General features: G+C 31.3%; 3 protein-coding genes across 5 annotated transcripts in view; 2 read left to right on the top strand and 1 right to left on the bottom strand.

The window, feature by feature from the left end:
- The first annotated feature begins 13484 nt into the window (after positions 1–13484).
- Positions 13485–24381, top strand: part of LOC111696827 (inorganic pyrophosphatase) — a 36001-nt gene continuing 25104 nt past the window's right edge. For all 3 annotated transcript variants that reach the window (XR_002764169.1, XR_002764168.1, XM_023466577.1), the window contains exons 1-2: positions 13485–13488; positions 20674–20681. The gene's annotated coding sequence lies outside the window, so the exon portion shown is untranslated. The remainder of the gene's footprint in view (positions 13489–20673; positions 20682–24381) is intronic.
- LOC111696828 (cell wall integrity and stress response component 2) lies at positions 14383–15203 on the bottom strand. The gene is made up of 2 exons (XM_023466578.1): positions 15053–15203; positions 14383–14833 (listed from the first exon to the last, which is right to left on the bottom strand). Exons 1-2 carry the CDS (start codon positions 15125–15127, stop codon positions 14582–14584), a joined length of 327 nt encoding a protein of 108 aa, XP_023322346.1. The 5' UTR covers positions 15128–15203; the 3' UTR covers positions 14383–14581.
- The window catches only part of LOC111696829 (peptide methionine sulfoxide reductase A2-1), a 12328-nt gene continuing 8469 nt past the window's right edge, over positions 20523–24381 (top strand). Inside the window, exon 1 of the mRNA XM_023466579.1 lies at positions 20523–20700. Within this exon, the coding sequence (XP_023322347.1) occupies positions 20523–20700 (178 nt within the window). The remainder of the gene's footprint in view (positions 20701–24381) is intronic.

Below are 24381 nucleotides of genomic sequence, written 5' to 3'. Positions count from 1 at the left end.
ATCTTTAAAAAAATCCACCAATAGGAGAAAAATAAAGAAATTTAGCGGCGATATCAAATGGACTGAATTACTACTAATCATACTAGGGTGATATACCGGTGATGCCAACCCCCCAACCCCCTCCTTTGTATGAAATCCTGTGTACGCCGTCACTAGTCTATATACCTTGTATCTGTGTGAGGGTCATGAAGATGCCTGCTGCTTGTATTTCTATTTAAACTCAATTCAGGATTTATTTTCATTTTTTCTGTAATTTGATCACTTTAACAAGAAGTATTTAAAAAACATAAGAATTATATCTAAATCAAGTCACCCCCCCCCCCCGTTTTCTCACACATCTTTCATCATAACACATGTATCGAGATTTTTTTAATAAAACATAAAATCAGGGCCAGATTTTGCTCATAGATTCACAAACCTAAACACGTTTTTTACATTAAATCTTCTTATAATCTACACGAAGTGAAAGTTAAATTTAATTTATTATCTAAAAAATGATTCCGTGTTATATTCCTATTTGGCACAAGAATGTTTGTATAGGGAGAAATTTAGAAATTCAGTTTTGATTTTTTAAAAGTTTTAACGGGTCAATCTATCAGCAAATTAAACTATATGAATAATAGAGCACGTTCTAGTATGACAGCATAGTATCTAAAGTTTTAAACAACAGGCTTTAGGATCTGTTCTGAAGAAGATACAGCGTAGAACTGAAACTAGTCTTATTAATTGGCAGGGCTCCAAAATAATATTTAAATCGTAAAACCTAGCTTTCCCAACCGGAATAAAAAGTGAATAAAGATAAGATTTTTAAGGGAACTTTCCCCTTTTGCCCTCTGTGCAGATAAGTAAGAATATTGTTCCGTGTGATCTGAGAGTTTCCATGATATTTAGTCCTCATCAACAGTTTTAGAGATGAAATCATTTCAAACCTATCAATTTTGCAGTATAGCACAAAATATGTTAATTTCAAAAATTCATAAACTTAACGAATTCGGCTTTTATATTTGATATATATTATTGGACCGCTTGTGACTACATATCTTCTTATCTTAGAAAATAAAGCACTTTGTAATAATTAATTACTGATTTATTAATTTTTTTTTATTGAAATCTAAATATACAAAGGAATTGATTTTTTGCAACAAACTAATATTTTCTAACCCCTACATCTTTGCAACCTGATGGTGTAAACCTTTGATATTTCAAACTTAGACTATTTAATCTACCAGAATTAATAGTTTGAAATATCAAAGGTCTAGGAAAACGGGTTGCTAAGTTATAGGAATTAGAAAATCTGAGTTTGTGGCTAAAACGCAATTCCTTTGATTGGATATTGGATCATTTTTGGCAGTTTAAACTAACACTATATTTTAAAGTTGAGTCGTTGCCATAAATGTGAAATGTTTTTTAAAGGAATTGACGGCGTGGCCCACCATATACTTAGTTACTTACCCGACTCATATATATATATTGACGGCGTGGCCCACCATATACTTAGTTACTTACCCGACTCAAAACAATAATCTTAAACCTTTAATATCTAAGTGTAACAATGAGGAAGATATCATCTTTTTATATCTTTAAAATATCATTTTTGTCAATCTTATTTTTTATTAAAAATTATCAATTTCCGGAAAGAAAACAAATGACATCATTTTGCAAATGTTGTGAATTGGGCAGAAAACTATTAAAATGTGATTATTTGAAAATCTGTGGACAGGACCTTTTGTAGAGAAATGAAATAAAGTATGTACTCTGTAGACGTCTAGAAAAATAATCTGACGATTTCTGAAACCTGATTTTTTTAAGTTTACGAAACAGAGAACTCATGCTAATAAACTATGCTTTAAAATTGCTTTCCATTCCGTAAACACCACGTGAATTCTTTGATATTTTATAATTGGTTGTTTTTTTAAATGCGAGATAAAACGGTTTTTTTTAATGGCGAACTTAAAGTTAAAGTAACCTGATGGAACCTTCCCTCATGTCATATAACTTAACAGTTCAATCTTAAGTTTCAGGAGAATGAACGTATTTGAAATATTAGTTTTTAACGCGCTTACCCAGTTTGTTAACTTTAGACTTATTACTCAAATATTTTTTAGTCGTGAACTTTTTCAGGTATTTTTAAGAACCCACCGGTCGGGCTCTTTTAACCCATTGTAACCCATTTGAAAAACAAATCTACTATACTGCAGATTCTGAAAAGAACAAAAGAAAAAAGTTAAAAAGCTTTGGGAAATAACAATAAGTCGTTCAAGGGTTTAGTTTGAATTTGATAACAGAAATATGTAAACAATTGCATCAATTGGAAAACAGGGATTTCAGGTTTATTTTGCATTTGCAGCTTGTCGGTAAACAATTTATAGAATTGGCATGAATTCGGAGGCTAAAAAATAACACGTGTTATGTGTTCTGACAGTTTATAATAGCTTTTATTTAACATCGGGATCAATGCTTTAAAAAATTATGTTTGTGTTTTTATTTTACGAGCAGATTCTACAATTTGTAAGTTTACTTTTACAAAGGCTAAACCCCCATTTCTTAATGTTGATAAAAAAAGAAAATCATCAATTTTTTTATTTTAATGTTTTGAGAGGAAATTTTAAGAATAGGTAAAACGTTTTATTAGGTCAACGAATTTTTTTTTTAACTTTTCAAAAAGATTGTAAATCCTTTAGATTTATACCAAGGAAAGCTGTACTAATATTAGATTCAGAATCTTTATTTTATACCAGCGTAGAGGTGTGCGGACTGTCCTTGGATGTTTTATAACATTACTATAATCTTGTTTATGTTTATACAGATGTAAATATTTGGAAGAACTTCAGGATTCAGGGCCCAGAATTGGAAATGCGTAATTTCTTGCGTAATATTGATAAACAACAATACGCGACGTCAAGTTTTAAAAATGGGATTGTGATAAAAATATAAACATGCATGTGTAGATGTTATGTAGATATATAAACTTTGACTGTTATTATGATGATGATCTTACATGAACAAAATATGTATAATAAGTGTATTTAATGATTTGTCCTGTGAAATTTTTTTTTCATTTTAACTCTTACAAAAATACTCTTTAGGGTCTTGAAATTAAATTAAAAGGAAAAAAACTCAATCAATTGAAAAATAAAGTTCAGTAGATCCGTAAAACATAAGTATTCCAAAAAGACCTCAGTATAAGGATAATCATTTTTCCTGAAGATTTTACTTGTATTTTCACCCTAACAACCTTTTTCCAGAGCTACGTATGCCAAAAGTCTTGATATTGTTCAGGAGAAAGTTTAATATAAGAATCAGAACAGATTTTAAAAGAATATTTTTTGGAACAGAATGTCGTCAAATAATACCGAGTTACGTCCTAAAAATAGTTTGGACACCCCCTCCCCCTTTAATAATCCTGTCTAGGATTGCATGATTTGGTTTTGGTCTTAATCAAAACTATTTGAAGATCAAAATATTCCAAAACTCACGTATCCTGTCTCCCTTCCCCTTCTTAAAGAATTTGTTGTTTTCAATTAACCCAGCTACAGGACAGGGTTTTCAATGAAAACAAAATCAGGTTTCATATCTGACTAAAATTGTTCCGTCATTCAACTCTGTTATTGAATAGATTATACGCAGCCTACTTATACAACAAGTAAAAATGGGAGGGGGGGGGGGGCTTAGAATCTTAACCAGACAAACACTTTCGGAAATCAAAGATATTTTTATTTTAAAGATAAAAAAGATTATGCAGATGTTTAGGTTAATGGAAAAAAGACTTAAAGATAATGCAACCAAGAAATTTTTGCATTTGTATCCAGCCTAAACGACGAAGTATAAATATTATTATTTGAATAGGATTTTTTTCAAAAAGGCAGTATTACTATATCAAGAGCGCATACGAGAATTCCCCCCACCCACCCCTTTGTAAGCCTCAGACTAACATTTATTTTCTCAGAAATGAACATGATGGACCAGAAATATGTTTTGAAACGTGGTCAATTTATACTAGAGAACTTAAATAATTAAAGTACAAAGTACAAAGGTGTAATTATGGAACTTTGATTTAGAAATAATTTGGTGGAAATTGGAAATTATGGAAAGTACAAAGGTCTTATTATGGAAAGTAAAAATGTGTAATTATGGTAAGAATAAAGGTGAAATTATGTGAAGTATAAAAGGTGTAAATATGGATAGTATAAAAGGTGAAATTATGATTTAATGGAGAGTATAAAGGTGTAATTATGGATAGTATATAAGGTGTAATTATGGAAAGTCTAAAGGTGTAATTATGGAAAGTATAAAGGTATAAATATGGAAAGTATAAATATGAAATTTTGGAAAGTAAAAAGGTGTAGTTATGGAAAGTATAAAAGGTGTAATTATGGAAAGTATAAAGGTGCAATTATAGAAAGTCTAAAGGTGTAATTATGGAAAGTATAAAGGTGTAATTATGGAAAGTATTAAAGGTTTAATTATGGAAAGGATAAAAAGTGTAATTATGAAAAGTATAAAGGTGAAATTATGGAAAATATAAAAGATGCAATTATGGAAAGTATTAAAGGTGTAATTATGGAAAAGATAAAAAGTGTAATTATAAAAAGTATGAAGGTGTAATTATGGAAAGTATAAAGGTGTAATTATGGAAAGTATAAAGGTGTAATCATGGAAAGTATAAAGGTGTAATTATGGAAAGTACAAAGGTGTAATTATGGAAAGTATAAAGTTGTAATTATGGAAAGTATAAAGGTGTAATCATGGAAAGTATAAAGATGTAATTATGGAAAGTATAAAGGTGTAATTATGGAAAGTGTAAAGGTGAAATTATGGAAAGTATAAATGTGTAATTATTATAAGAATAAAGGTGAAATTATGGAAAATATAAAAGATGTAATAAGAGAAAGTATAAAGGTATAGTTATAGAAAGTATAAAGGTATAATTAGGGAAAGTATAAAGGTGTAATTATGGAAAGTATAAAAGGTGTTTTTTTATTTATGGAGAGTATAAAGGTGTAATTATGGATAGTATTAAGGTGTAATTATGGAAAGTCTAAAGGTGTAATTATGCAAAGTTTAGAAGGTGTAATTATGGAAAGTATTAAAGGTGCAATTATGGAAAGTGTAAAGGTGAAATTATGGAAAGTATAAATGTGTAATTATTATAAGAATAAAGGTGAAATTATGGAAAATATAAAAGATGTAANGTGTAAATATGGATAGTATAAAAGGTGAAATTATGATTTAATGGAGAGTATAAAGGTGTAATTATGGATAGTATATAAGGTGTAATTATGGAAAGTATAAAGGTTTAAGTATGGAAAGTATAAAGGTGTAATTATGGAAAGTGTAAAGGTGAAATTATGGAAAGTATAAATGTATAATTATGGTAAGAATAAAGGTGAAATTATGGAAAATATAAAAGGTGTAATTATAGAAAGTATAAAGGTATATTTTTGGAAAGTATAAAGGTGTAATTTTGGATTGTATAAAAGGTATAATTATGTAAAGTATAAAGATGTAATTATGGAAAGTATAACAGGTGTAATAATGATTTATGGAGAGTATAAAAGGGAGTTTGTGAAACGTAAGAACCTATTACTTTACGTCTTTTAAATGTTAAATTTAAAAACTGGAATATTTCTGACATTGTGAAAACATATTGAATGATGTAATGAATTAAAAATATATAGATAAATAAATATCTATATATATCTGCTTGTAACTATGGCCCATATTAAAAAAAACACGTCTGTGTTCTGAATTATTATCGCTCCGAACTTAACGTGACCTCATCCTGTATTGGGGGCTTGGCAGCTTATATAAGTTATAAGATAAATAGATAGATATATATAGAGATAGATAGATCAATAAGATTTCCGCGCACATATGGGGAAAACTATGTCATTACAATTAAATAAGGACAAACTCAATAAAATAAACTTAAACCTTGGCATATTACATACTAGAACTGTAAGAAGGGTAGAAAAAATTGTACGGGCCCCTCTTAACAATAAGAACATTAGTATATTAAGAATTTCAAAAGTAATAGTTTTTTTAATGCCTCTATCATAATGTCAACCATGCGCATAGTCAAACTTAAAAAAAATTCACAGTTACAGAGAGAAGAATATATAAAAATTAACAAAAGCAGGAAAGGTAGAAGAGGAAAAGACGAAATAGAAGAAAGAAAAGGAAAGAAAAAGAGGATAAAAAGTGGAGCAAAAATATATACATGAGAAGATATAAGGAAATAGAATGAAAATAAAGAAAATTTAGAGAAAGAGTTTACTAATGAAATGAGAAAAGAATATTAAAAAGGGATTCGAGAAAATTAAAATTAATCTGATAAGAAAAATTAAAAGTTTCAGAAGATAACAGAAATCTTCCATATTGAAATAATAGATATATGGATGAACAATACATGCACACTTGGTTAAATAAGAAAACACAATTTAAATATTAATTCATATATAGATAGAAAGTACATATATAGTTTATACTTGAGGTTTAAAAAAAAAGAATTTTGAGTATTGACATGTAATAAATACAGAGGCCCATGCCTAATCTAGACAAAATACGTCCACAGATCTAAATGCACTCATTATTAACTTCGCAAATCATGTATTGCGATTAATCCAACCTATATACATATATATAACTCCGTCAAATCCATATTGTGATTAGCCTAACTATGTTATATATAAGGACGCATAACTTGTAATTACGTTTGTTAATACTTAATCTTTAATGTAGACTCCAACTATAGTTAGTTGATATAGAGACTTTGGTTACTGAGAGAGTAATTTGGTTCTCGTTGAAACATACGAGCTGAGATCGTGCCTATTGGTTCGGCATTGATTCGAGCTAGTGTCCAGTTGACAACAATAGCTCATGAGATCATGCCCATTGGTTAGGCATTGATCAATTACTAGCTAGTGTTTGTGTTAACATCGATAGTTAACGAGTTCTCTTGTTAAAACATACGAGCTGAGATAGTAGTGTCCATTGGTTTGGCATTGATTCGAGCTAGTGTCCAGTTGACATCAAATAGCTCATGAGATTGTGCCCATTGGTTTGGCATTGATCGATTACTCTAGTGTCTGTGTTGAAATCGATAGCAGACGAGTTCTCATTGAAACATACGAGCTAAGATCATGCCCATTGGTTTGGCATTGATCGATTTCTAGCTAGTGTCTGTGTTGACATAAATAAATGACAACATCTTGCCCAGTGATTTGGCATTGGAAGAGTGCAAACTAGTGTCCCGTTGACAGTGATAGCTCATGAGATCGAGCTTATTAGTTTGGCATTGATAGTTTATTAGCAAGTTTCCGGGTTTAGACATTGGCAGCAAAGTGAAACTGAGTTGTACCTGGATAGATACGGGTTTGAGGAACCCTTATAGAGTAGGGAATTTACTACAGACATATGTAAAATAAATATGTATTAGTATAGGCATTTGACGTGACACATTTTGAAGAAATATAAATAGATAAACGTTATAAACATCTTTATTCTGCATTATAAGGAAAATACATTGACGTAAATATTTATTGGAAATATTTATGTATTGATTGATTGGTCGTAATGTTTAAAGTTTATTTCTTTGCTCAATCTAATAGATAGATAGAAGCAAAATATCGGGGTCTATTCTGCACTTTTTTAGGAAAAATATATGAGTACTAGGCTTTCAGGGCACTTAGCGCCCATCTTCTATGTTAATTGTAAACATTTTCTATTTATAACAAAAACAAAAAAGTTCGCGGATTTTGTAAAAAAAAAATTTGTGTATTTTCAAAATTAATAAAATTCTAATTTTGTTGGAGGCTAATTTTAAAATTTTGATCATTCATAATCCTTCCCTGGGGTCAAGTGAGGTCCCACACAAAATTTGGACCCGCTCAGTTAAGCCGCGCGTTTTACGTTTATTGGATAAAAAAAAACACCCAGACAAGCAAAGTATATATATTACTAGGCTTTTAGGGCTCTTCGCGCCCATCTTCTATTTAAATTGTGAACATGTTCTTTTTGTTTACATTTTAAAACAAAGAAGAAAAAAATTTTGCGAATTTAAAAAAAAATCGCGGATTTTCAAGAATTTAATTTTTTTACAAAAATAAAAACCTTTAAAACACATTAATTTTTATCATTCATAAACCTTCCCTGTGGTCACGTGATGTCCCACAAAAAAATTGGGCCCGATCGGTTCAGCCGTTTTGACGTTTATTGGATACAAACAGACAAGCCAAATTTATATATAGATTGACATATTTAAAGAAAAGATAGATAGATAAATAAATAATGAAATAGCTTAAGGAAAAATATATGAGCATTGACGTACCTAAAGAATAGATAGAAAGATAGATGGATAAAAATCATCATATATTAAACCAAGCTTTATAAGGAAAGAGCCTGCAGAGAATTGAAATGACTGCTTGTAATGATTAATGATCAAGCCAAAGCATTGAGTTCAGACACCGCCTCTAGTCTTGGGTTTTTTTTTTGTAAAAACAAAGAAAGGGATGGATACAACACAGAAATAATAATTTTCAACCAATTTTGATTCTTTCAATCTATAACGTGACATTTCAGTCGATACCCTAAATAATATATTGAGTATTTTACCCTGAATTTTAGACTAAATAACGCGATTGCATCCCCCCCCCTCACACACACGCACTAACAACCGCCATTTTGCCAAGCCCCCAATTTTCCACAGATAACATTTTAGACCATAGATCTAATTTAAGACCTTTACCAAGAAATGTCGTCTTAATCAGCATAATTCCAAACCAACCGCGTACTTTCGCCGACCCTACCGCTATTCTCTCCGACAAAAGAAACAGCAAACAGAGAAAGTTTTACCATGTACAGGCTGAATACAATCGATTTTGAAGTATCCAACCGCCGGCGATGTAAATAAAACAAGGAGAAAAATAAAAGAAGTTTTTGGTGTGTATACAGTATCTTCACCAACTACACTATACGCTATATGCAGTATATACTGTACTGTATACACTATACAGTATATACATATACACTGTATACAGAATATACACTATACACTGTATACAGTATATACACTATACACTGCGTATACAGAATATTGGCATAATCTTATTTTAAAATTCTGAAAATATTTGCATTTATAATTAATCTCAAATTTAACACTTTTGCCCTTGAATGTTTCTTAGTTTAAATCAAATCCAATTGTATTGTCAATATTTGTATACATTTTTCATATCAGATCTTTCTTCGTATTGGATGCAATTGTTGTTTTATGTTTTTTATGTTGTATTTTTATTTTGTTTTGCACAAAATGTACTTTTACTAGCAGACTGATTTACATATGGCCGGGCACTCACAGATTACGCAGATTTGCTAAAAGAGGGAGTAGTTGTATTGTGGGTCATCTCCTTGTAGTGACAAATGGACAATAATTGTTCCTTCTTTTGGGCGCAATTCCACGCAACGGAATTCCGATTGAAAACCCTAATATATACTTTTTTATTTATATGTATATTTTAAATCAAGAAATTGAAAATAACGCTGAGATAATAGAGAAATGACAATAAAAAACACATTTCTAACCAAAATATTAATATTTACCTTACAATTCAAATTTCCTGAATTTTTAATACCAGGTTTACGTTACTGTGTGAGCTTATATAAATAAGTACTGTTCAGGGTTAAAAAATGCAAAAGCTATGTATGTTATATATTACGCCTGTATCAGAATTAAATCATGGTCTAATTTTAGTCTCTCTTTTTTAATCCTTTAAAAGAAGCGTAAATGGGAAAATTCTAAGATCTATCTGTGAAAATGAGCATGGCTTTCCCCTGACTTATCATTAGGATCTGTGAAACCGCACCTTTAAAGTCAATGTACTTTCGATTTTATTGAGAAAAAATAATCCTAATCTGTTGTTCTTGAGAATTAAATCAAGGTTTATTGTTTGCGATTAAGACAGGGCTGTAAAATGGTCACAATAGTTAAAAAATTATCAATTTAAAATCGGACAGAAATAAAGTTTGTTCATAATATTTTTTACGTTTCTTCATAACATTTTTCGCAAACTTTCCCTTCAAGGGTTGTAAGAAAAATATCAATGTCTAATTTTGTATTTTCAACTTTTTGTTAGTTTAAACAGTTATAGTCTCCGTTAAATAAATTAAAAAATTAATTGATAAATAAATCATAATAAAAACAATGTCAAAAAGTTTTAAAAATATTAATCTATAAATACACAAATACATAAACATCAGGCTAGGACCAAATTTTCAAGGACTTTGGCCTCATTACTAATTAATTTTCAAACTTGAAAATTCAAACATCTTGGTAACTTTCAAAATTTCAAAAAGTTGCACTCGATGAACCGTATAAACCATTTTTTGAGTAATTTTACAGGTTTTTAATAGTTCTCAAATCACACGCTTTACAGATAAAGCTAAACATCCTACAAAAGAAATTCTAAATCTCAGAAAATTCTTATAAATTTAGCTAAAAACAAGATTGTCGCACATATTGTCATCTTCTCAAATTTTCAACACTTGAACAACAATTTTAAAATAGAAATATATCTCCGTTTAGATCATCTTTGTTTAGTTAAATCCTCTGTTTAATAAAATGTTTGAAACCACTTGAAAAAGATGGACAGAGTTAAAATAATTTGTATTCTATGTATTGAAACATCCCCTCCACCCTCAACTAACGAGAGAGAGATGCATTCGGTTTCTTTTATTTGAAATCAAACGTGTTTTCGTCTTTAACTCTACAGTCTTTAGACTTACAGATTTGTTTATTTTTTCATTTAAAATGTATATGCCAACAAAAAAGTATTTTAGATAAAAGGCTATAAAATTATGTAAAAGGGGTCAAATTGTGATCGAAAGTCACAGTTTTCTGAAATACTGACAGAACCGTTAAATCCACGTGCCTCCCGCCCCCCCTGACTTATTTTAAATGCATGTGCGCTGTGTCGCCACTATGTCTGCTCCTGAAATATAATAAAAAATATTGCACATTGCAGAGAAAGCTGCATTATAGTGTCCTGGATTTTTAAGAAGATGGGGGGGGGGGGGTATTTTCATGAAACAGTGAGCCACTGCTTTCATTGCCAGAAAATAAATCAGGCGATATTTATTTAAAAATAGATTTTAAGGGGCTGTTGACGTATTTTTAAGTGATTCTCCGTTTTTAAGTAAAATGTCCGATTTACAACGCTGGTGTTGGGTCATTTCATAGAACTCCATTGTATAGATAGGACATTGCATAGATAGGACATGTCCTATCTATGCAATGTCCTATCTATGAAATTTCCTATCTATGAGATGTCCTATCTATGAAATGTCCTATCTATAAAATGTCCTATCTATGAAATGTCCTATCTATGAAATGTCCTGCCTGAAAAAACAATGTTCTATCTATGAAATATCCTATCTATGAAATGTCCTGTCTATGAAATGTCCTGCCTATACAAAGTCCTATCTATGAAATGTCCTAGCTTTGAAATGTCCTATCTTTGAAATGTCCTTTCTATAAGATGTCCTATCTATGAGATGTCCTATCTATGAAATGTCCTATCTATTAGATGTTCTATCTATAAAGTGTCCTATCTATGAAATGTCCTGTCTATGAAATGTCCTATCTATGAAATATCCTCTGTATGAAATGTCCTATCTTTTAAATGTCCTATGTATGAAATGTACTTTCTATGATATGTCCTATCTATGAGGCGTCCTATCTATGAAATGTCCTATCTATGAATTGTCCTATCTATGAAATGTCCCTTCTATAAAATGTCCTATCTATGAAATGTCCTGCCTTTTCAATGTCCTATCTATGAAATGTCCTGCCTATACAATGTCCTATCTATGAAATGACCCAACACAACACAAGGGTACCCTCCCTCAAAATCCTTGTCAAATCAAATATGTGATTTTCTTTTTAAATTTGATTATTTTTAATGTGGTTTCTTTGTATTAACAGTATTAAGAAAATTGTCAAACTTAAACAGTTTTCAAGCTAGAAAACTGACTGGGGCGGGGGGGGGCGTTTGAAGCCCCCTTTTAACTAATAAATAGTAACATAAATTGAAGTCACAAAAAGTAGTTTTGTATAGTGGTGAGGAATAAGTAATTTTTAAATGTTGGCGGGTACAGTTGATGATGTTTAAAAATTTAAAATTACATTTTAGATTTTTTATTTTTCAGGTTTTTCCGAGTTTTGATGTTTTAATTTGAGTTTGTGATATTTTTGCATTGAAAATGTGAGAAAAGTCACAAATCTATAAATGTAAGTTAGTAATCTTTGTCTGTTTGGTTGTCCGATCGTAACTCATGAATCCCTGGACCGATTTGCCTCAAATTTCGATTGGGGAACCACGAGATGGCATTGACAAGTAGATATTAAAGATACTGCAAGTTGAGTTGGTTGACTTTAATAGGGCAAACTCCAGGCAAAGCTGGGTTTCCAAACTAGTGAAAAATAAAGAAAGAAAAAAAAAAAATATTTTTTAGTTATGTTGAAAAATACGGATTCAGGTTTAATTCGTATTATTTCAATTTATCAAATATAAATTTTATTTAACAAACTAATATTTTGTACTTCATACAAAGTCAATGAAGCGAATGAAGCCTTATATCGCAAACAAAGTAAAAAGGGGAAAAACGAGAACACGTTAATTTTGTTATATACTAATTTTTTTATACAATTTGGATACAATTTTTTTAATATTCAAGATGGTGGGGGGGGGGGTAGAGTGGAAAATTATTTACGTTGCCTCTGTTTTTATTTCGTTGCCATAGTATTCTGATTTTCAGTATCTAAGTATGTAAATGGAGGCAGGGGGCAGCCACCCGCTTTCCCACATGTATGTCCACGAAATTCTACAAGGTCAGGGGTACATCCCCCCCCCACATCTTACCAAACTTCTACTTAATGTACACCGTTAAGTGTAAAAAATGTTTGACAAAAACAAAACAAAAACGTTTGAGATAAAAAATATTTGTATTCTCCTCCCTAAATTCAGGAATCATTCGAGTCTAGGGAAAGAACGGAGAAAGCTGGGGGAAAGTACTATAGTAGGCTCTGTAAGATAAGACAATAATTTTAAAAAAATATTTCAATTATTTTAATCCAAATAAACACAAAAAAGATACTCCCGTTTTTATATGATTTTTTCACGGCATTGTTTCACATTAAAACATTATATTTGGATATTAAATATCCAGACCTGGCCAAGGATTGGATGAAATATGACCATAGAGAATAAAACATGAAATAATAATTATTGATCTTTTTCACAGTTTCACCAAGAACAATAAAGATGACTGCGAAGAAAGATAGATCGAACGAACCATCTCGGATGTTCTAGCAAAACTGTAAAGTTATGCGTCATCGAGGTTTATTGCGTTTTATTTAACTCTGAGTAAAATTCAGGTGAATGAATTTGCGCAGTACCCCCTCCCCCCCTCTCTATGACATATGACTTGAATCACGTTATGTATTAACCCCCCGTCCCCCACCCCTTTACTTTTCATTTTTAATAATAGCTTTTAGAACGGTAAATCGAAAATTCAATAATTTAATTAGTTCCCAGAATTGCAAAATTATAATGAACTTTTAGAATCATATAACCAGCTATCAACCGCTACTTTATAGTTCATACCATGAATAAACATAATAAATGTTTATTTGACATCTACCTAATCATACCCTATATGTATTCTGTTCAAGGTGCACCGTAAGAATAGTACCGCAGTATGTAGAAAGATTTAGTCTGTCTGATTTCCTTATCATTTATAGTTATGCATCCCAATGTCGTAAAATCAAAGTTACAAATATCATCATTTTAATACATCAGGCTTACAAAAATATAGGGGTTAGAAAATTTGAGTTTGTGTCAAAGACTCAATTGCTTTACTTACATTTGATAACTGAATACACTGTCAAGTGTACAGTGTATACATTATTTTACCAAATCAATATGTTGACCGTTATCGATAATCATTAAGCTTTTTTTCTCATTATAATATTGATAACTCATTACTTTCAAAATTTTAAGGCTTTGTTCGACTTGCAAGCAGTTTCTTTCCAAGAGTCGCTAAATTGCCTCTATTAAGTAAATATTTAAAAATAAATTTGATTACGTATGCATAAAAAGTAGAAACATACTTCAAACTTCCACGTCTAATTAAAAAAATTTCGAGTTTCTTTCATTGAAATCTTAGTATGCTGCGATTATGTGAAATCTTAGTATACTGTGATTATGAAGCTGGAATTTCACTGTTACGTCAGGTCCCGATAGCCAAATTATTAACATTAAAATTATAGATTCAAAGATTGTATCAAGCACAGCTAAATTCAAGTTTTAGTTTTTTTGAATAAAAAGCTTAAATATCTCCATATTTAATATAGATAAGTTATGCACGTAGTACAATATATGTGTATAAATGCAGCCATGTATATAATACACTCTTCAGTAGACTCTAAATAAGAAGTGATCCTATCACATATCACGGCCATATTCCAACTGGATGAGATCAGGAATTGGCGCCAAAAAATTGGAAAATTTGTGAATTTTTAGGTCTGTCACATTGATTGGGGCATCCAAACATTATAGTCCCGTATTACAATATTGTTCTGTACTTCACTGCTGCCGCTAGCGCCTTGTTGAAAAGAGGAAAAAATGGATGAAAATACTGAAGGTTTAGCTCCTGAGGACCAAGTGGAAGAAGAAATGTTCGAACTCCATCCCGAGGTTGGGGCTGTGCTTGAGGAGGATGAGGAAAATGAGGAGGTTTCTGAACTGCTTTTGGTGGAAAAGTTGTATGAATTGTTATCCTGAAAAAAAATCGTATATTTATAAACATTGAAAATTTTAATCACAATCGAGCTAATGAAATCGAATATATTTAAGACCTATGTAAAATTAACAAGTGAAAAAGAGGCTATAATATGTCTGGAGTCTACCGGCTTGAACAAAGTACAAGTATACAGACTATAGTCTATAAACATGGAGTCTAAACTAGATCACGTGTTTATATAATTCATAAACTTTACCTGAGACATGGTTTGAATATTTCCTACAGGTCCCGCACTCCAATTTCTGTTAATCCCTCCGATATTTCTCAACATCTTGACATTACCAACTGCTAAAATATCTGCTGAATGTTTACTGTATGGCGGTGTGTTGTAGAATGTCAGATACAGTTCTCTCTCTCTTATTTATAGACGAGACTAAACTCCGGGGCCGTTCAAAAATTACAATTATACAATCCTCACGTAGCCTGGTTTCTCAGCTCCCCCCGTAGGGCAAGGGTTGGAATCAGACAAAACTAGTAATAATTAAACTGGATACAGATAAAACTGGTGATTTTAGTTGGAATCAGACAAAACTAGTAATAATTAAACTGGACAGATAAAACTGGTGAAATCAAACAAAACCATGGTCAATATTTACTAGGAAGTAGATAAAATAATAAAATAATAGAATTTGAGCCGCGGCTTAAATATAAGACGCAGCTCAAATATAGTTGGTTTCACTTAAAACTGTATTCAATGTTTCACGATTTAAGCCGAAGCTCAATCGAAACCAGCTTTTGGCAGATTTGCGACGCGGCTCAAATTCATTAAATTCTGACTCTGCTGTACTTGATTACTTAATAGAGAAATAGATAAAATGGAGGATTATATCTCTAAAAATAATTAAGACTTGGGATAATTCCACTGGATCCAGATAAAATTTAAGATAATTTAGCTGGACATAGAAAAAATGGTGGTTATTAATAAAAATTGATAATGATTTAACTTTTATATTCATATTTTTATTCAACTACAAAGCACGAGATAATACAAATAAAAAATCACAATTTACTATGTAGTTTGGACCCGCCTAACCAGAGTAGGTTGTTTTAATTGGTTGGCCCACTATAAACGAATGAGAATTGCAGATAAAAACAATGTACATTGTACATTTTAAACATAAGAATGATAATAAATCAGGTAAAAGGTAAGGAGGAGGTGAGGGAGTATAAAGAAAAGGGAGGATACTCAGCGTAAGGGTTGGAACAGAGGGTAACATAAGTTATTAGAATCATGTTTATGAACTACAGGGTGAAGAAGATAGTAAAGACTAAGTTTATCCACATGATACACAGTTTTTTTTTTTACAGATATAATTTGCATAACTATCTAAATAGATCTTGGCGACTTTTCTTTTGAACGATTTTGCAGATTTAGTTTCTTTAAGCTCTAATTCAATAGAATTCCATATTTTTGGAAATAAGGCAGAGGGAAAACTTTCTAGGGTTTTAAAGAGAACTCGCTCAAGTTTATATGATTTTGTTCTATTTGGTTCAGCTAAAGAATTAAACATATCCTGGAAGGAAGCTGGAAGGTTTTCATAAAAGTATTTATGCATAAAAGATAGAACACCTAGTTTATATGTATCATCAAGATTTAGGAGTTCTAATCTGAAAAATATTGGATCTGAATGTGCCTTAAATGAACTATTATTTACTGCTCTAATTGCCCTTTTTTGCAAAGACTTGATTTTCTGTAGTTTAGCATTTTTTACACCCCCCCATGTTATAATTCCATACTCAATATGTGGCCTTACAAGTGCATTATAGACTAGTAGACGAATGTTTAACGGTAAAATGTTTTTAATCTGATTCAGAGCAAAAATTGAGCTAGCAATCTTATTGGAAACATGTTCAATTTGATAGTCCCAATTTAAAAATTCATCAATTTTGAGTCCAACAAATTTGAAATATTTATTTGTACAGTTAGTTCCTATTCTTTCTAGTATCTCATTTCCAATTTTTAATTTGCAGTTCTCAGGATTAAAATGCATATTTTTATTCCTAAATATCATAAACTTTGTTTTGGAAACATTTAGTGTTAAACGGTTTGCCTGAAACCATGTAGCTGCCTTTTTTAGTTCAAAGTTCGCATCAATTACTAAAGTTTCGATATGTGGAGATGATTTTAGAAAACTAGTGTCATCAGCAAATAGATTAGTAAAAAAAGACGTTGCTAAAGGCAAATCGTTTATGTATATGAGAAAAAGTAGGGGCCCAAGAACACTTCCCTGAGGAACACCACATAAAATTGTTTTTTCTTTAGAAAAAATACCATTTATACAAACATATTGAGTCCTATTTACTAAATAGTTTTGAAACCATGTGTTAGCTACATTTTTAAAACCGTAATACTCTAGTTTTTTTAAAAGAATATCTAAGTTGCAACAGTCAAAAGCTTTCTTAAGATCTAAAAAAATTCCCAGTGTAAATTCTGGTTGGGGTTTATTAAGATTTTCGTAAATTTTATTCATTATGTGTAGTAAAGGTTGATTAGTATTATGTTGTGGTCTAAATCCATATTGATGTTGATAGAAAATCTCAAACTTGTTAAGATATTTAAACATTTGAGTCGCAGCTATTTTTTCAAGAAGTTTACTGTAGTTATTAAATTTATCTTTTTGTTCAGTTTTAAAGATAGGAATTATTTTTATCTGGTTAGCTTAGAGATAAAAAGGTTATTATTTCACAGCAAATAGAAAAAAAAACTTATTAAATGGGTAATAATGATAAAACTGGTTATTTATCTAAAAGAAATATGTAGATAAAACTGGCAATTGTTTAATAAGAAAAAGGTAAAACTGGTTATTTATTTATTGAAATATGTAGATAAATCTGGCAATTGTTTAATGAGAAAAAGGTAAAACTGTTGATTTATCAGCTACTAGATTTGCCAAATGTTGATTAGATAACTGAAAATAGATACAACTTGTGATTTTATGACCATATGTATAAAATAGTGATTAATTGATTGTAAATGTGGTGCTTGTGATTTATTATTAAATAATGTAAATATAGATAAGAAAGGGGCATAGGGAAGTCCTCAAACTAAATTTGTATAAATTTATTTGCTCCCATTGACGTCATTCCATTGTAGACTTTATTATAAATCTGTATATGTATAACGTATACTGGCTTGAACTGCTTTAAATCTGCTTCAGATCAGAAGAATATGTACTATCATACGCAGCAATTCACTTTCCTTCTTAACACCTATAATTAAGGCCTGACTAAATTAAATAGCTGACGAATTACGACCACCCTAGAAGTTATTGATATTAAAAATTGAGGCTTGTTAATTTTGCATGTTTTTAATATTATCCTTGTTGTATAAATGCAAAGGGCTAAAAATAGATGGTCATGCTTCAGATTGTCTTCAATTGTTTAACCCTATATACCTTTAAATACTTGCTGTATTGTTTAACCCTATATACCTTTAAATACTTGCTGTATGTCTCAACAAAATTACTTCCCCCCCCCTTTCCCCCCCTACTTTCTATATAATTCTTGCTTCAAAACAAACCTTAAGTAGAAACATTAGAAAATATTGCAGATATTTGGTAATATATGAATATGTCCACGCGAGGTCTAGCCGGGATATTTCATCAGAAAATGTTATTAAAACCCCTTTTTTTAAAGGATTAGATCAAGTTTACAATCAATTAACATACTTAAACCTTATTTTATACCCCTTATAAATATTTAAATTCATGATGAATGTTTTTAAAACAAGTTTCCTAGAAGCCCGAGGAAACACGGGCGTACCATACACAGCTCACATTTAGGCCAGGAGGCTTGTAAATGTCGGCGTTGTTTTAAATTTGAAGACTTTACTTGTTAATCTAGCAATATTAGCAACTTTGACTGTTAGTTTGTCGTTGGTATCAAGAAGTCAATTTCGTCTTTTTCGTTGAATCATAAGCATTAGCATAGAGAGTGTTTGATTGTATATATACGATATATCTTTTAGAGAATGAGGGGGGGGAGGGTATAATGGCTGAAGTAAAGGGAGGGGGAAATATCTAGTTCAAACTGGATTTCAAGAACTTCTCAACTGCTCTAAACACAAAGATTCCCAGGGATCGTTCTAAACTTCTATGAAATGAGTAAATATGTTTCACAAAAGTACGGCGAATACTGTTTGAGTGCAGCTTATAACAGCAAATAATAAATTTAGCAAATTTTTATTTTATTTTATATTTTATCGTAAATTATATGAATAATAAATACATGGTTACCCCTGAAGGATAAGACGTCAGAGACGACTATACGGAATTTATTGAGTTCTTTTTCATATGTGCTTCCCTGCAAAAACAAGGTTCTTTCTTTACAAAATGAATTTAAGAGACTGTATTGAAGGACATATTCATGTTATTTTTAGTCTCATCCTTGTAGATAACCCTGTTCACTGTTCAGTGATCGGCATTTATATCATACAATGCAGACGACTTTTTATAAATAAGGCTTTGATTCCGAAGCATTTTTCAAATTACAATTGTTTAGAAGTAAACAAAGATAATTGCTCTTCATAGCAAAACTTCTCTTTGCTTTTATGATTTAGTGTTTCTGGTGTTAAACAGCTTAGTAGAATTAAAAATTGAAATTGAAATGTTATGTTAATATACACGAGAACGACTGTATCTAAACCACAATATTAGATTTATTATATATCCATATGATTAGAATATCAGAAATATCAGCGTATATTTTAAACAATTTATAAGATTATTGCTAAAATTTTGATTTTAAAGATATAAAGATTTTTCACTTTCTTAGGAAAAAAAATCTAAATCTGGAAAACAAATATTTAATATACAGATTCAGGATTTCATTCAGTCAGAGAGCTAGAGGAGGGAGGGCATTATCTATTTGACCTCGAGTAAATTATTAAACAGTAAGTGCGTAAAACATTAAGACCATCCAATCATGACTGAGTGGCCTATATTGTCAAAAGTACCTTTTAACGTGTGATCAATGATGTATGAGAAATAGCTTATAATTAAACTATTGAAAATATTGTTAAAATTTGTGGTTTCTCTGTAACAAATGCAAAGTGCAGAGACAAAGATAAAATGTGAGAATTTAGGAAAAATGAAAGGGGGTATAGGCGGAAACCTGAGAATCCCAGGAGTTGAACGATACCTAAGACATCTGTAGATCTTGTCATAAAACTGTGTCAAAATTAGACCAAAACGTATATATGTGAGATGTACGTCCGTATCACTTGACCAGTGTAGTATATTGGTCATGTTATACAGACGGAGACACATTTGTTAAAATTAATTCGAAATATAAGGAAGACGATTTTTCCGACTCAAATTGCCGTAGCCTTTTCTCTAGATGTTTGCGTACTCTAGATCTATTTCCTCCACGTAGTGCTCACATGTCAAACCCTGCTTCTTCTCCCCCCCCCCCTTATACAGATCCCAGCCCCGGCAGTCAGCTATGAAAACTCAAGACATTTACAACTCCGTCTCAACCCTGGCTCCTCCATGATGATGATTCAGATACAGAACCAACAACAGAAGACACTGCTTACACCTAGCTCCGTGCTCCACAAAGTTCCAGAGATCCGGGCAGGAACCAGACTTCCTTCCATTATCCTGTATACAGGATAAGTCCGCAATCTCTCCCTCCCACAGGAGAAGGTAACAATAGTTCGCTCCGCAATGTTCCAGAGATCCGGGCAGGAACCAGACTTCCTTCCATTATCCTGTATACAGGATAAGTCCGCAATCTCTCCCTCCCACAGGAGAAGACTAAGCCTAGTTGTGAGTAAGCCTGCCGTCAAGATTGATGATCTGCACCACCATCATGAAGTTCTACAAACACCTCCAATTGATATTCGTCTATAGTTTCTTTATTAATTTCTAAACCAACCAATTTTAATGCCACTTGGGAAAATATTTCAAAACATCCGTTTTATTAAATAAATGTTAGAAATATCCATGTAGATCTCCTTTTATTTTATCATATTGACTTTTAAAGTCAACAACATTATAATAATACTGCACTGCCATTGGTTGAAGTTCTGGTGACATGTTCCGGACGAATAAATATAATATTATTAATTATATCTATTAAAAATGAAAAAATATGAAATTCAAATAATAGGAGCAAAGTTGAGTTTCTCAGATCCTCCATGGAATATTGTTGTTTTCAGCTGGGTTGCGTATTTGTTGAATATGATTTGTTTAATACTACAAATCTTATACAAAATCTTACATATATACGTTTTAATATAATTTTGACAAAGTTTTTTCTTATTTAGACTATCACTGTAATAACTGAATAAGATTACTTTTTTCGATGAAAAGATTTAACTTTTATTTTCTCAACCTGTTCCTAAACAACTAATTAGTTTACTGTAGAATTTTTGTTACATTTTTTGTTATTTCATAATTTAAATAAAACCAATTCTCATTACGTACCCACCCAAATTAGTGATTTTTAACGTCGACTTTGCGCACAAACCCAGTAATTATACATCATTAAAACGTTTTTTTATGCCTCAAATAAATCCTAATTTTTTTCAACAATACTACATTCTCTGTTCAGCAGCCATACCTTGCCGGTCACTCCGTTTAAACATTGTTTTATTTTTAGTCAAAAATGGTCAAATTTTTTGAGTGACAATGTTTTTGGTGGTTATATTTTGAGTAGCTATATCTTTGATCAAAACATGGGTATATTGTTGTAAGTTACATTTAGGGTCTGCTATTTTTTTGGTTGTTTTATAATTAGTTTGGTGTTTTCATCAATTTTAGATAAATTTACATTCACTCCTAGCTTTAAAAGAAACATAAAGCGTCAAAGATATGCACAATGGACGATGGAACTAAAGTTTAGGGTCGTCGTTAGAAGTTTCAAAATTGTGAAAAAGTCTGAAAAAGATTATTGGCAAGACTTTGAGCTCTTCAAAATGTGGTCTGTTGTATATATATAATAAGTATTTAATATATTCAATAAGTTCAGGGTTTATTTATCTTAATTTTTTAACAAAAAAATAATTATAAAATGCATACAACTTTGCAAACTTAACTTTTAATCCTCATGTTTAGTAGTTTATATACAGATAATTTATTTTTTTTTAATTTTAATAGGGATGGGCAATATCCAGATTAGGGATGGGCAATATCCAGATTAGGGATGGGCAATATCCAGATTCATTTTACAGGAACTTTTAATGTTTTTAGACTTTTAAAAGGTATTAACGACAATATGAGAAGGTTCCAACATTTTAAAACTTTATTCTGTAGAAGTTTACCAAACATGCAAATCTGTTACCCTTGAAGAAAATATCAGGTTTTTGGGTTTTTAAAACGATTAATTTTAGTTCGTTTTTGCCTTATGTTTTCACTTAGGATAACAAATTTGCATTTGTGATAACAGTAAACTTCTACAGAAGACAATTTCGAACCGCGTTGAACCCGTAAATCTTTAAAAGTCGAAAAGCATTAAAAGTTCCTGTAAAAAGAATCTAACAATTGCCCATCGCTATTAAACCTACAGGGTTAACCACAAAGAATAGGAGTTAAGAACAGATTTAAACTTTACAATCTTGAAATCGCATCCTTTGGGGTAATTAGTCGCATGAAAAAACACCCCATGAACCTTTTGCAGTTAATTTCTTAAGCTTGACAATATGTAAAATTGTAATTAGAAATTATGTAATGCCAATGGAAATGGAAATATATTTTTTGTAGAGTAATATATCCGAGTAAAAAAATTGTAAGTGCAGCTCTAAAGTAGGAATATTTTCACATACTATATGAGTAATTTTCTGTTTTAGGCACTCAAAATACTTACTTTTAATGCTTAATTCTTTATAAAAATTTGCGGGGGGCTACGCCCCCTGCACCCCCCAGGCGCGCAAATAGGGGGGGCCAGGCCCCCCCTAGCCTGATTAAGGGGGGGCATGCCCCTCCCTTAAGAAATGACGAAGTCCACCCTGTTTTGCAATTTAGCGATTCATGAATCCAGACCCTGAGGAAATTTAAGAGCTCTTATTGTAAAATAAAAAAGATAATTTAACGTTAGTTTATTGAACTTATAGTTCAATCCATATAGCACTTAATACACCATTTACACACATACAGACCCCCTTCGTCTCCGAGCCTAACTACTGCCGTAGATCAGAACAGTTTGACAAGGTTCCAATGTGCCTTAATCTTTGTTTTTTTCATTATGCTGTTTTTTCCTGGGAAAGGGAAAGGGGGTTATCAAATATTTTTTTAGATATTTTCACTCAGTTCTGCCACTTATTATGATATTGCTAAAATACTGTAGTACAACTATTATACCCTATATTATTCAGACTTTGACCCCCCTTTTTAAATTAAGCTGGATCCGCCCCTGCGTGCTAGTATGGTCGGATGTGTAGGTCGAAAAAAAACACCATCCCTTATTTCGGTAATTACATCGTATATAAGCAACATCCCCTTTACTGAACTTTTGACCTACTAACTTTCAGGGGCGGATACAGATTTCGAGGCAAAAAATGTTCCCAATTTGATAAGTGTTATTGTTAACGATAAATTTAGAATAAGAAATTTGTAAGAAACTAGACTTAAGTTATAATATTGTTCATATCTAGTAATGTTCCTTAATCAATTACTCATTTATTGAAATTGTAATATTGTTCCTAATTTTCATGCATTTAAGTATAACATAGTAATTTCTTTTTGTTCTTAACTTGCTAATGTTCCTATTATTGTTTCTGTTCCTTAAATCCCTGTCCTAATCCTATATTTTTGTTCCTAATTCATGAACAATTTTTTATTGTTCCTAAATCCCTGTCCTAATCCTTTATTTTTGTTCCTAATTCCTGAACAATCTTTTTATTGTTCCTAAATCTCTGTTCGAATCCTTTAATTTTGTTCCTAATTCCTGAACAATCTATAATTGTTCCTAAATTCCTGTCCTAATCCTTTATCTTTGTTCCTAATTCCTGAACAATCTTTTAATTGTTCCTAAACTCCTGTTCTAATCCTTTAATTTTGTTCCTAAAATTTAAAAATCTAGTTTTTTAGTCTTTAGTCATTAATTTTGACTCTTTTTGAGTCTTTTAAGTCAAAAAAAATTTCACCTCCAGCCCGATTTTTTGTTCCTAATTATTAATTTTTTTGTTCCTAAAAAATCTTGCCCCCCCTCACTTAAATCCTGTATCCGCCCCTGCTAACCCAGCTAGCAAAATAACCGATTTCGGTTATACCGCCTCGTATATACGACATGCTTCGCCAGAGTTGGGCGGAGCTCCGATCATCATGTCCGATGTAGGTCCTGGCGGTATAGTAAACGGCACCCACCCAGATCTGTCGTACATACGATGTAGTATATACTACAGCGCAGATATGATCTCCCACATCTGAACACTTCGATGTCGGTACCATGTAGTATATACTAAATCGAATTCTTTCTCACCGATGTCTACATTCTACATCGGGGACATTTTCACCGATGTCTACATTCTACATCGGAAAGAAAGAATTCGATTTAGTATATACTACATGGTACCGACATCAAAGT

The sequence above is a fragment of the Eurytemora carolleeae genome, unplaced genomic scaffold (assembly GCF_000591075.1).
Source record: "Eurytemora carolleeae unplaced genomic scaffold, Eaff_2.0 scaffold263, whole genome shotgun sequence".
Lineage (NCBI taxonomy): Eukaryota > Metazoa > Arthropoda > Copepoda > Calanoida > Temoridae > Eurytemora > Eurytemora carolleeae.
The sequence above is the reverse complement of the archived record's forward strand: the minus strand, read 5'-3'. Positions and strand labels throughout refer to the sequence as shown.

Coding starts and splice junctions, on each gene's coding strand:
- LOC111696828 (XM_023466578.1), bottom strand. CDS start 15,127: ATGTTGAGAAATATCGGAGGGATTAACAGAAATTGGAGTGCGGGACCT. Junction 14,834..15,052: donor ATATTCAAACCATGTCTCAG/GTAAAGTTTATG, acceptor ATTTTTTTTCAG/GATAACAATTCATACAACTT.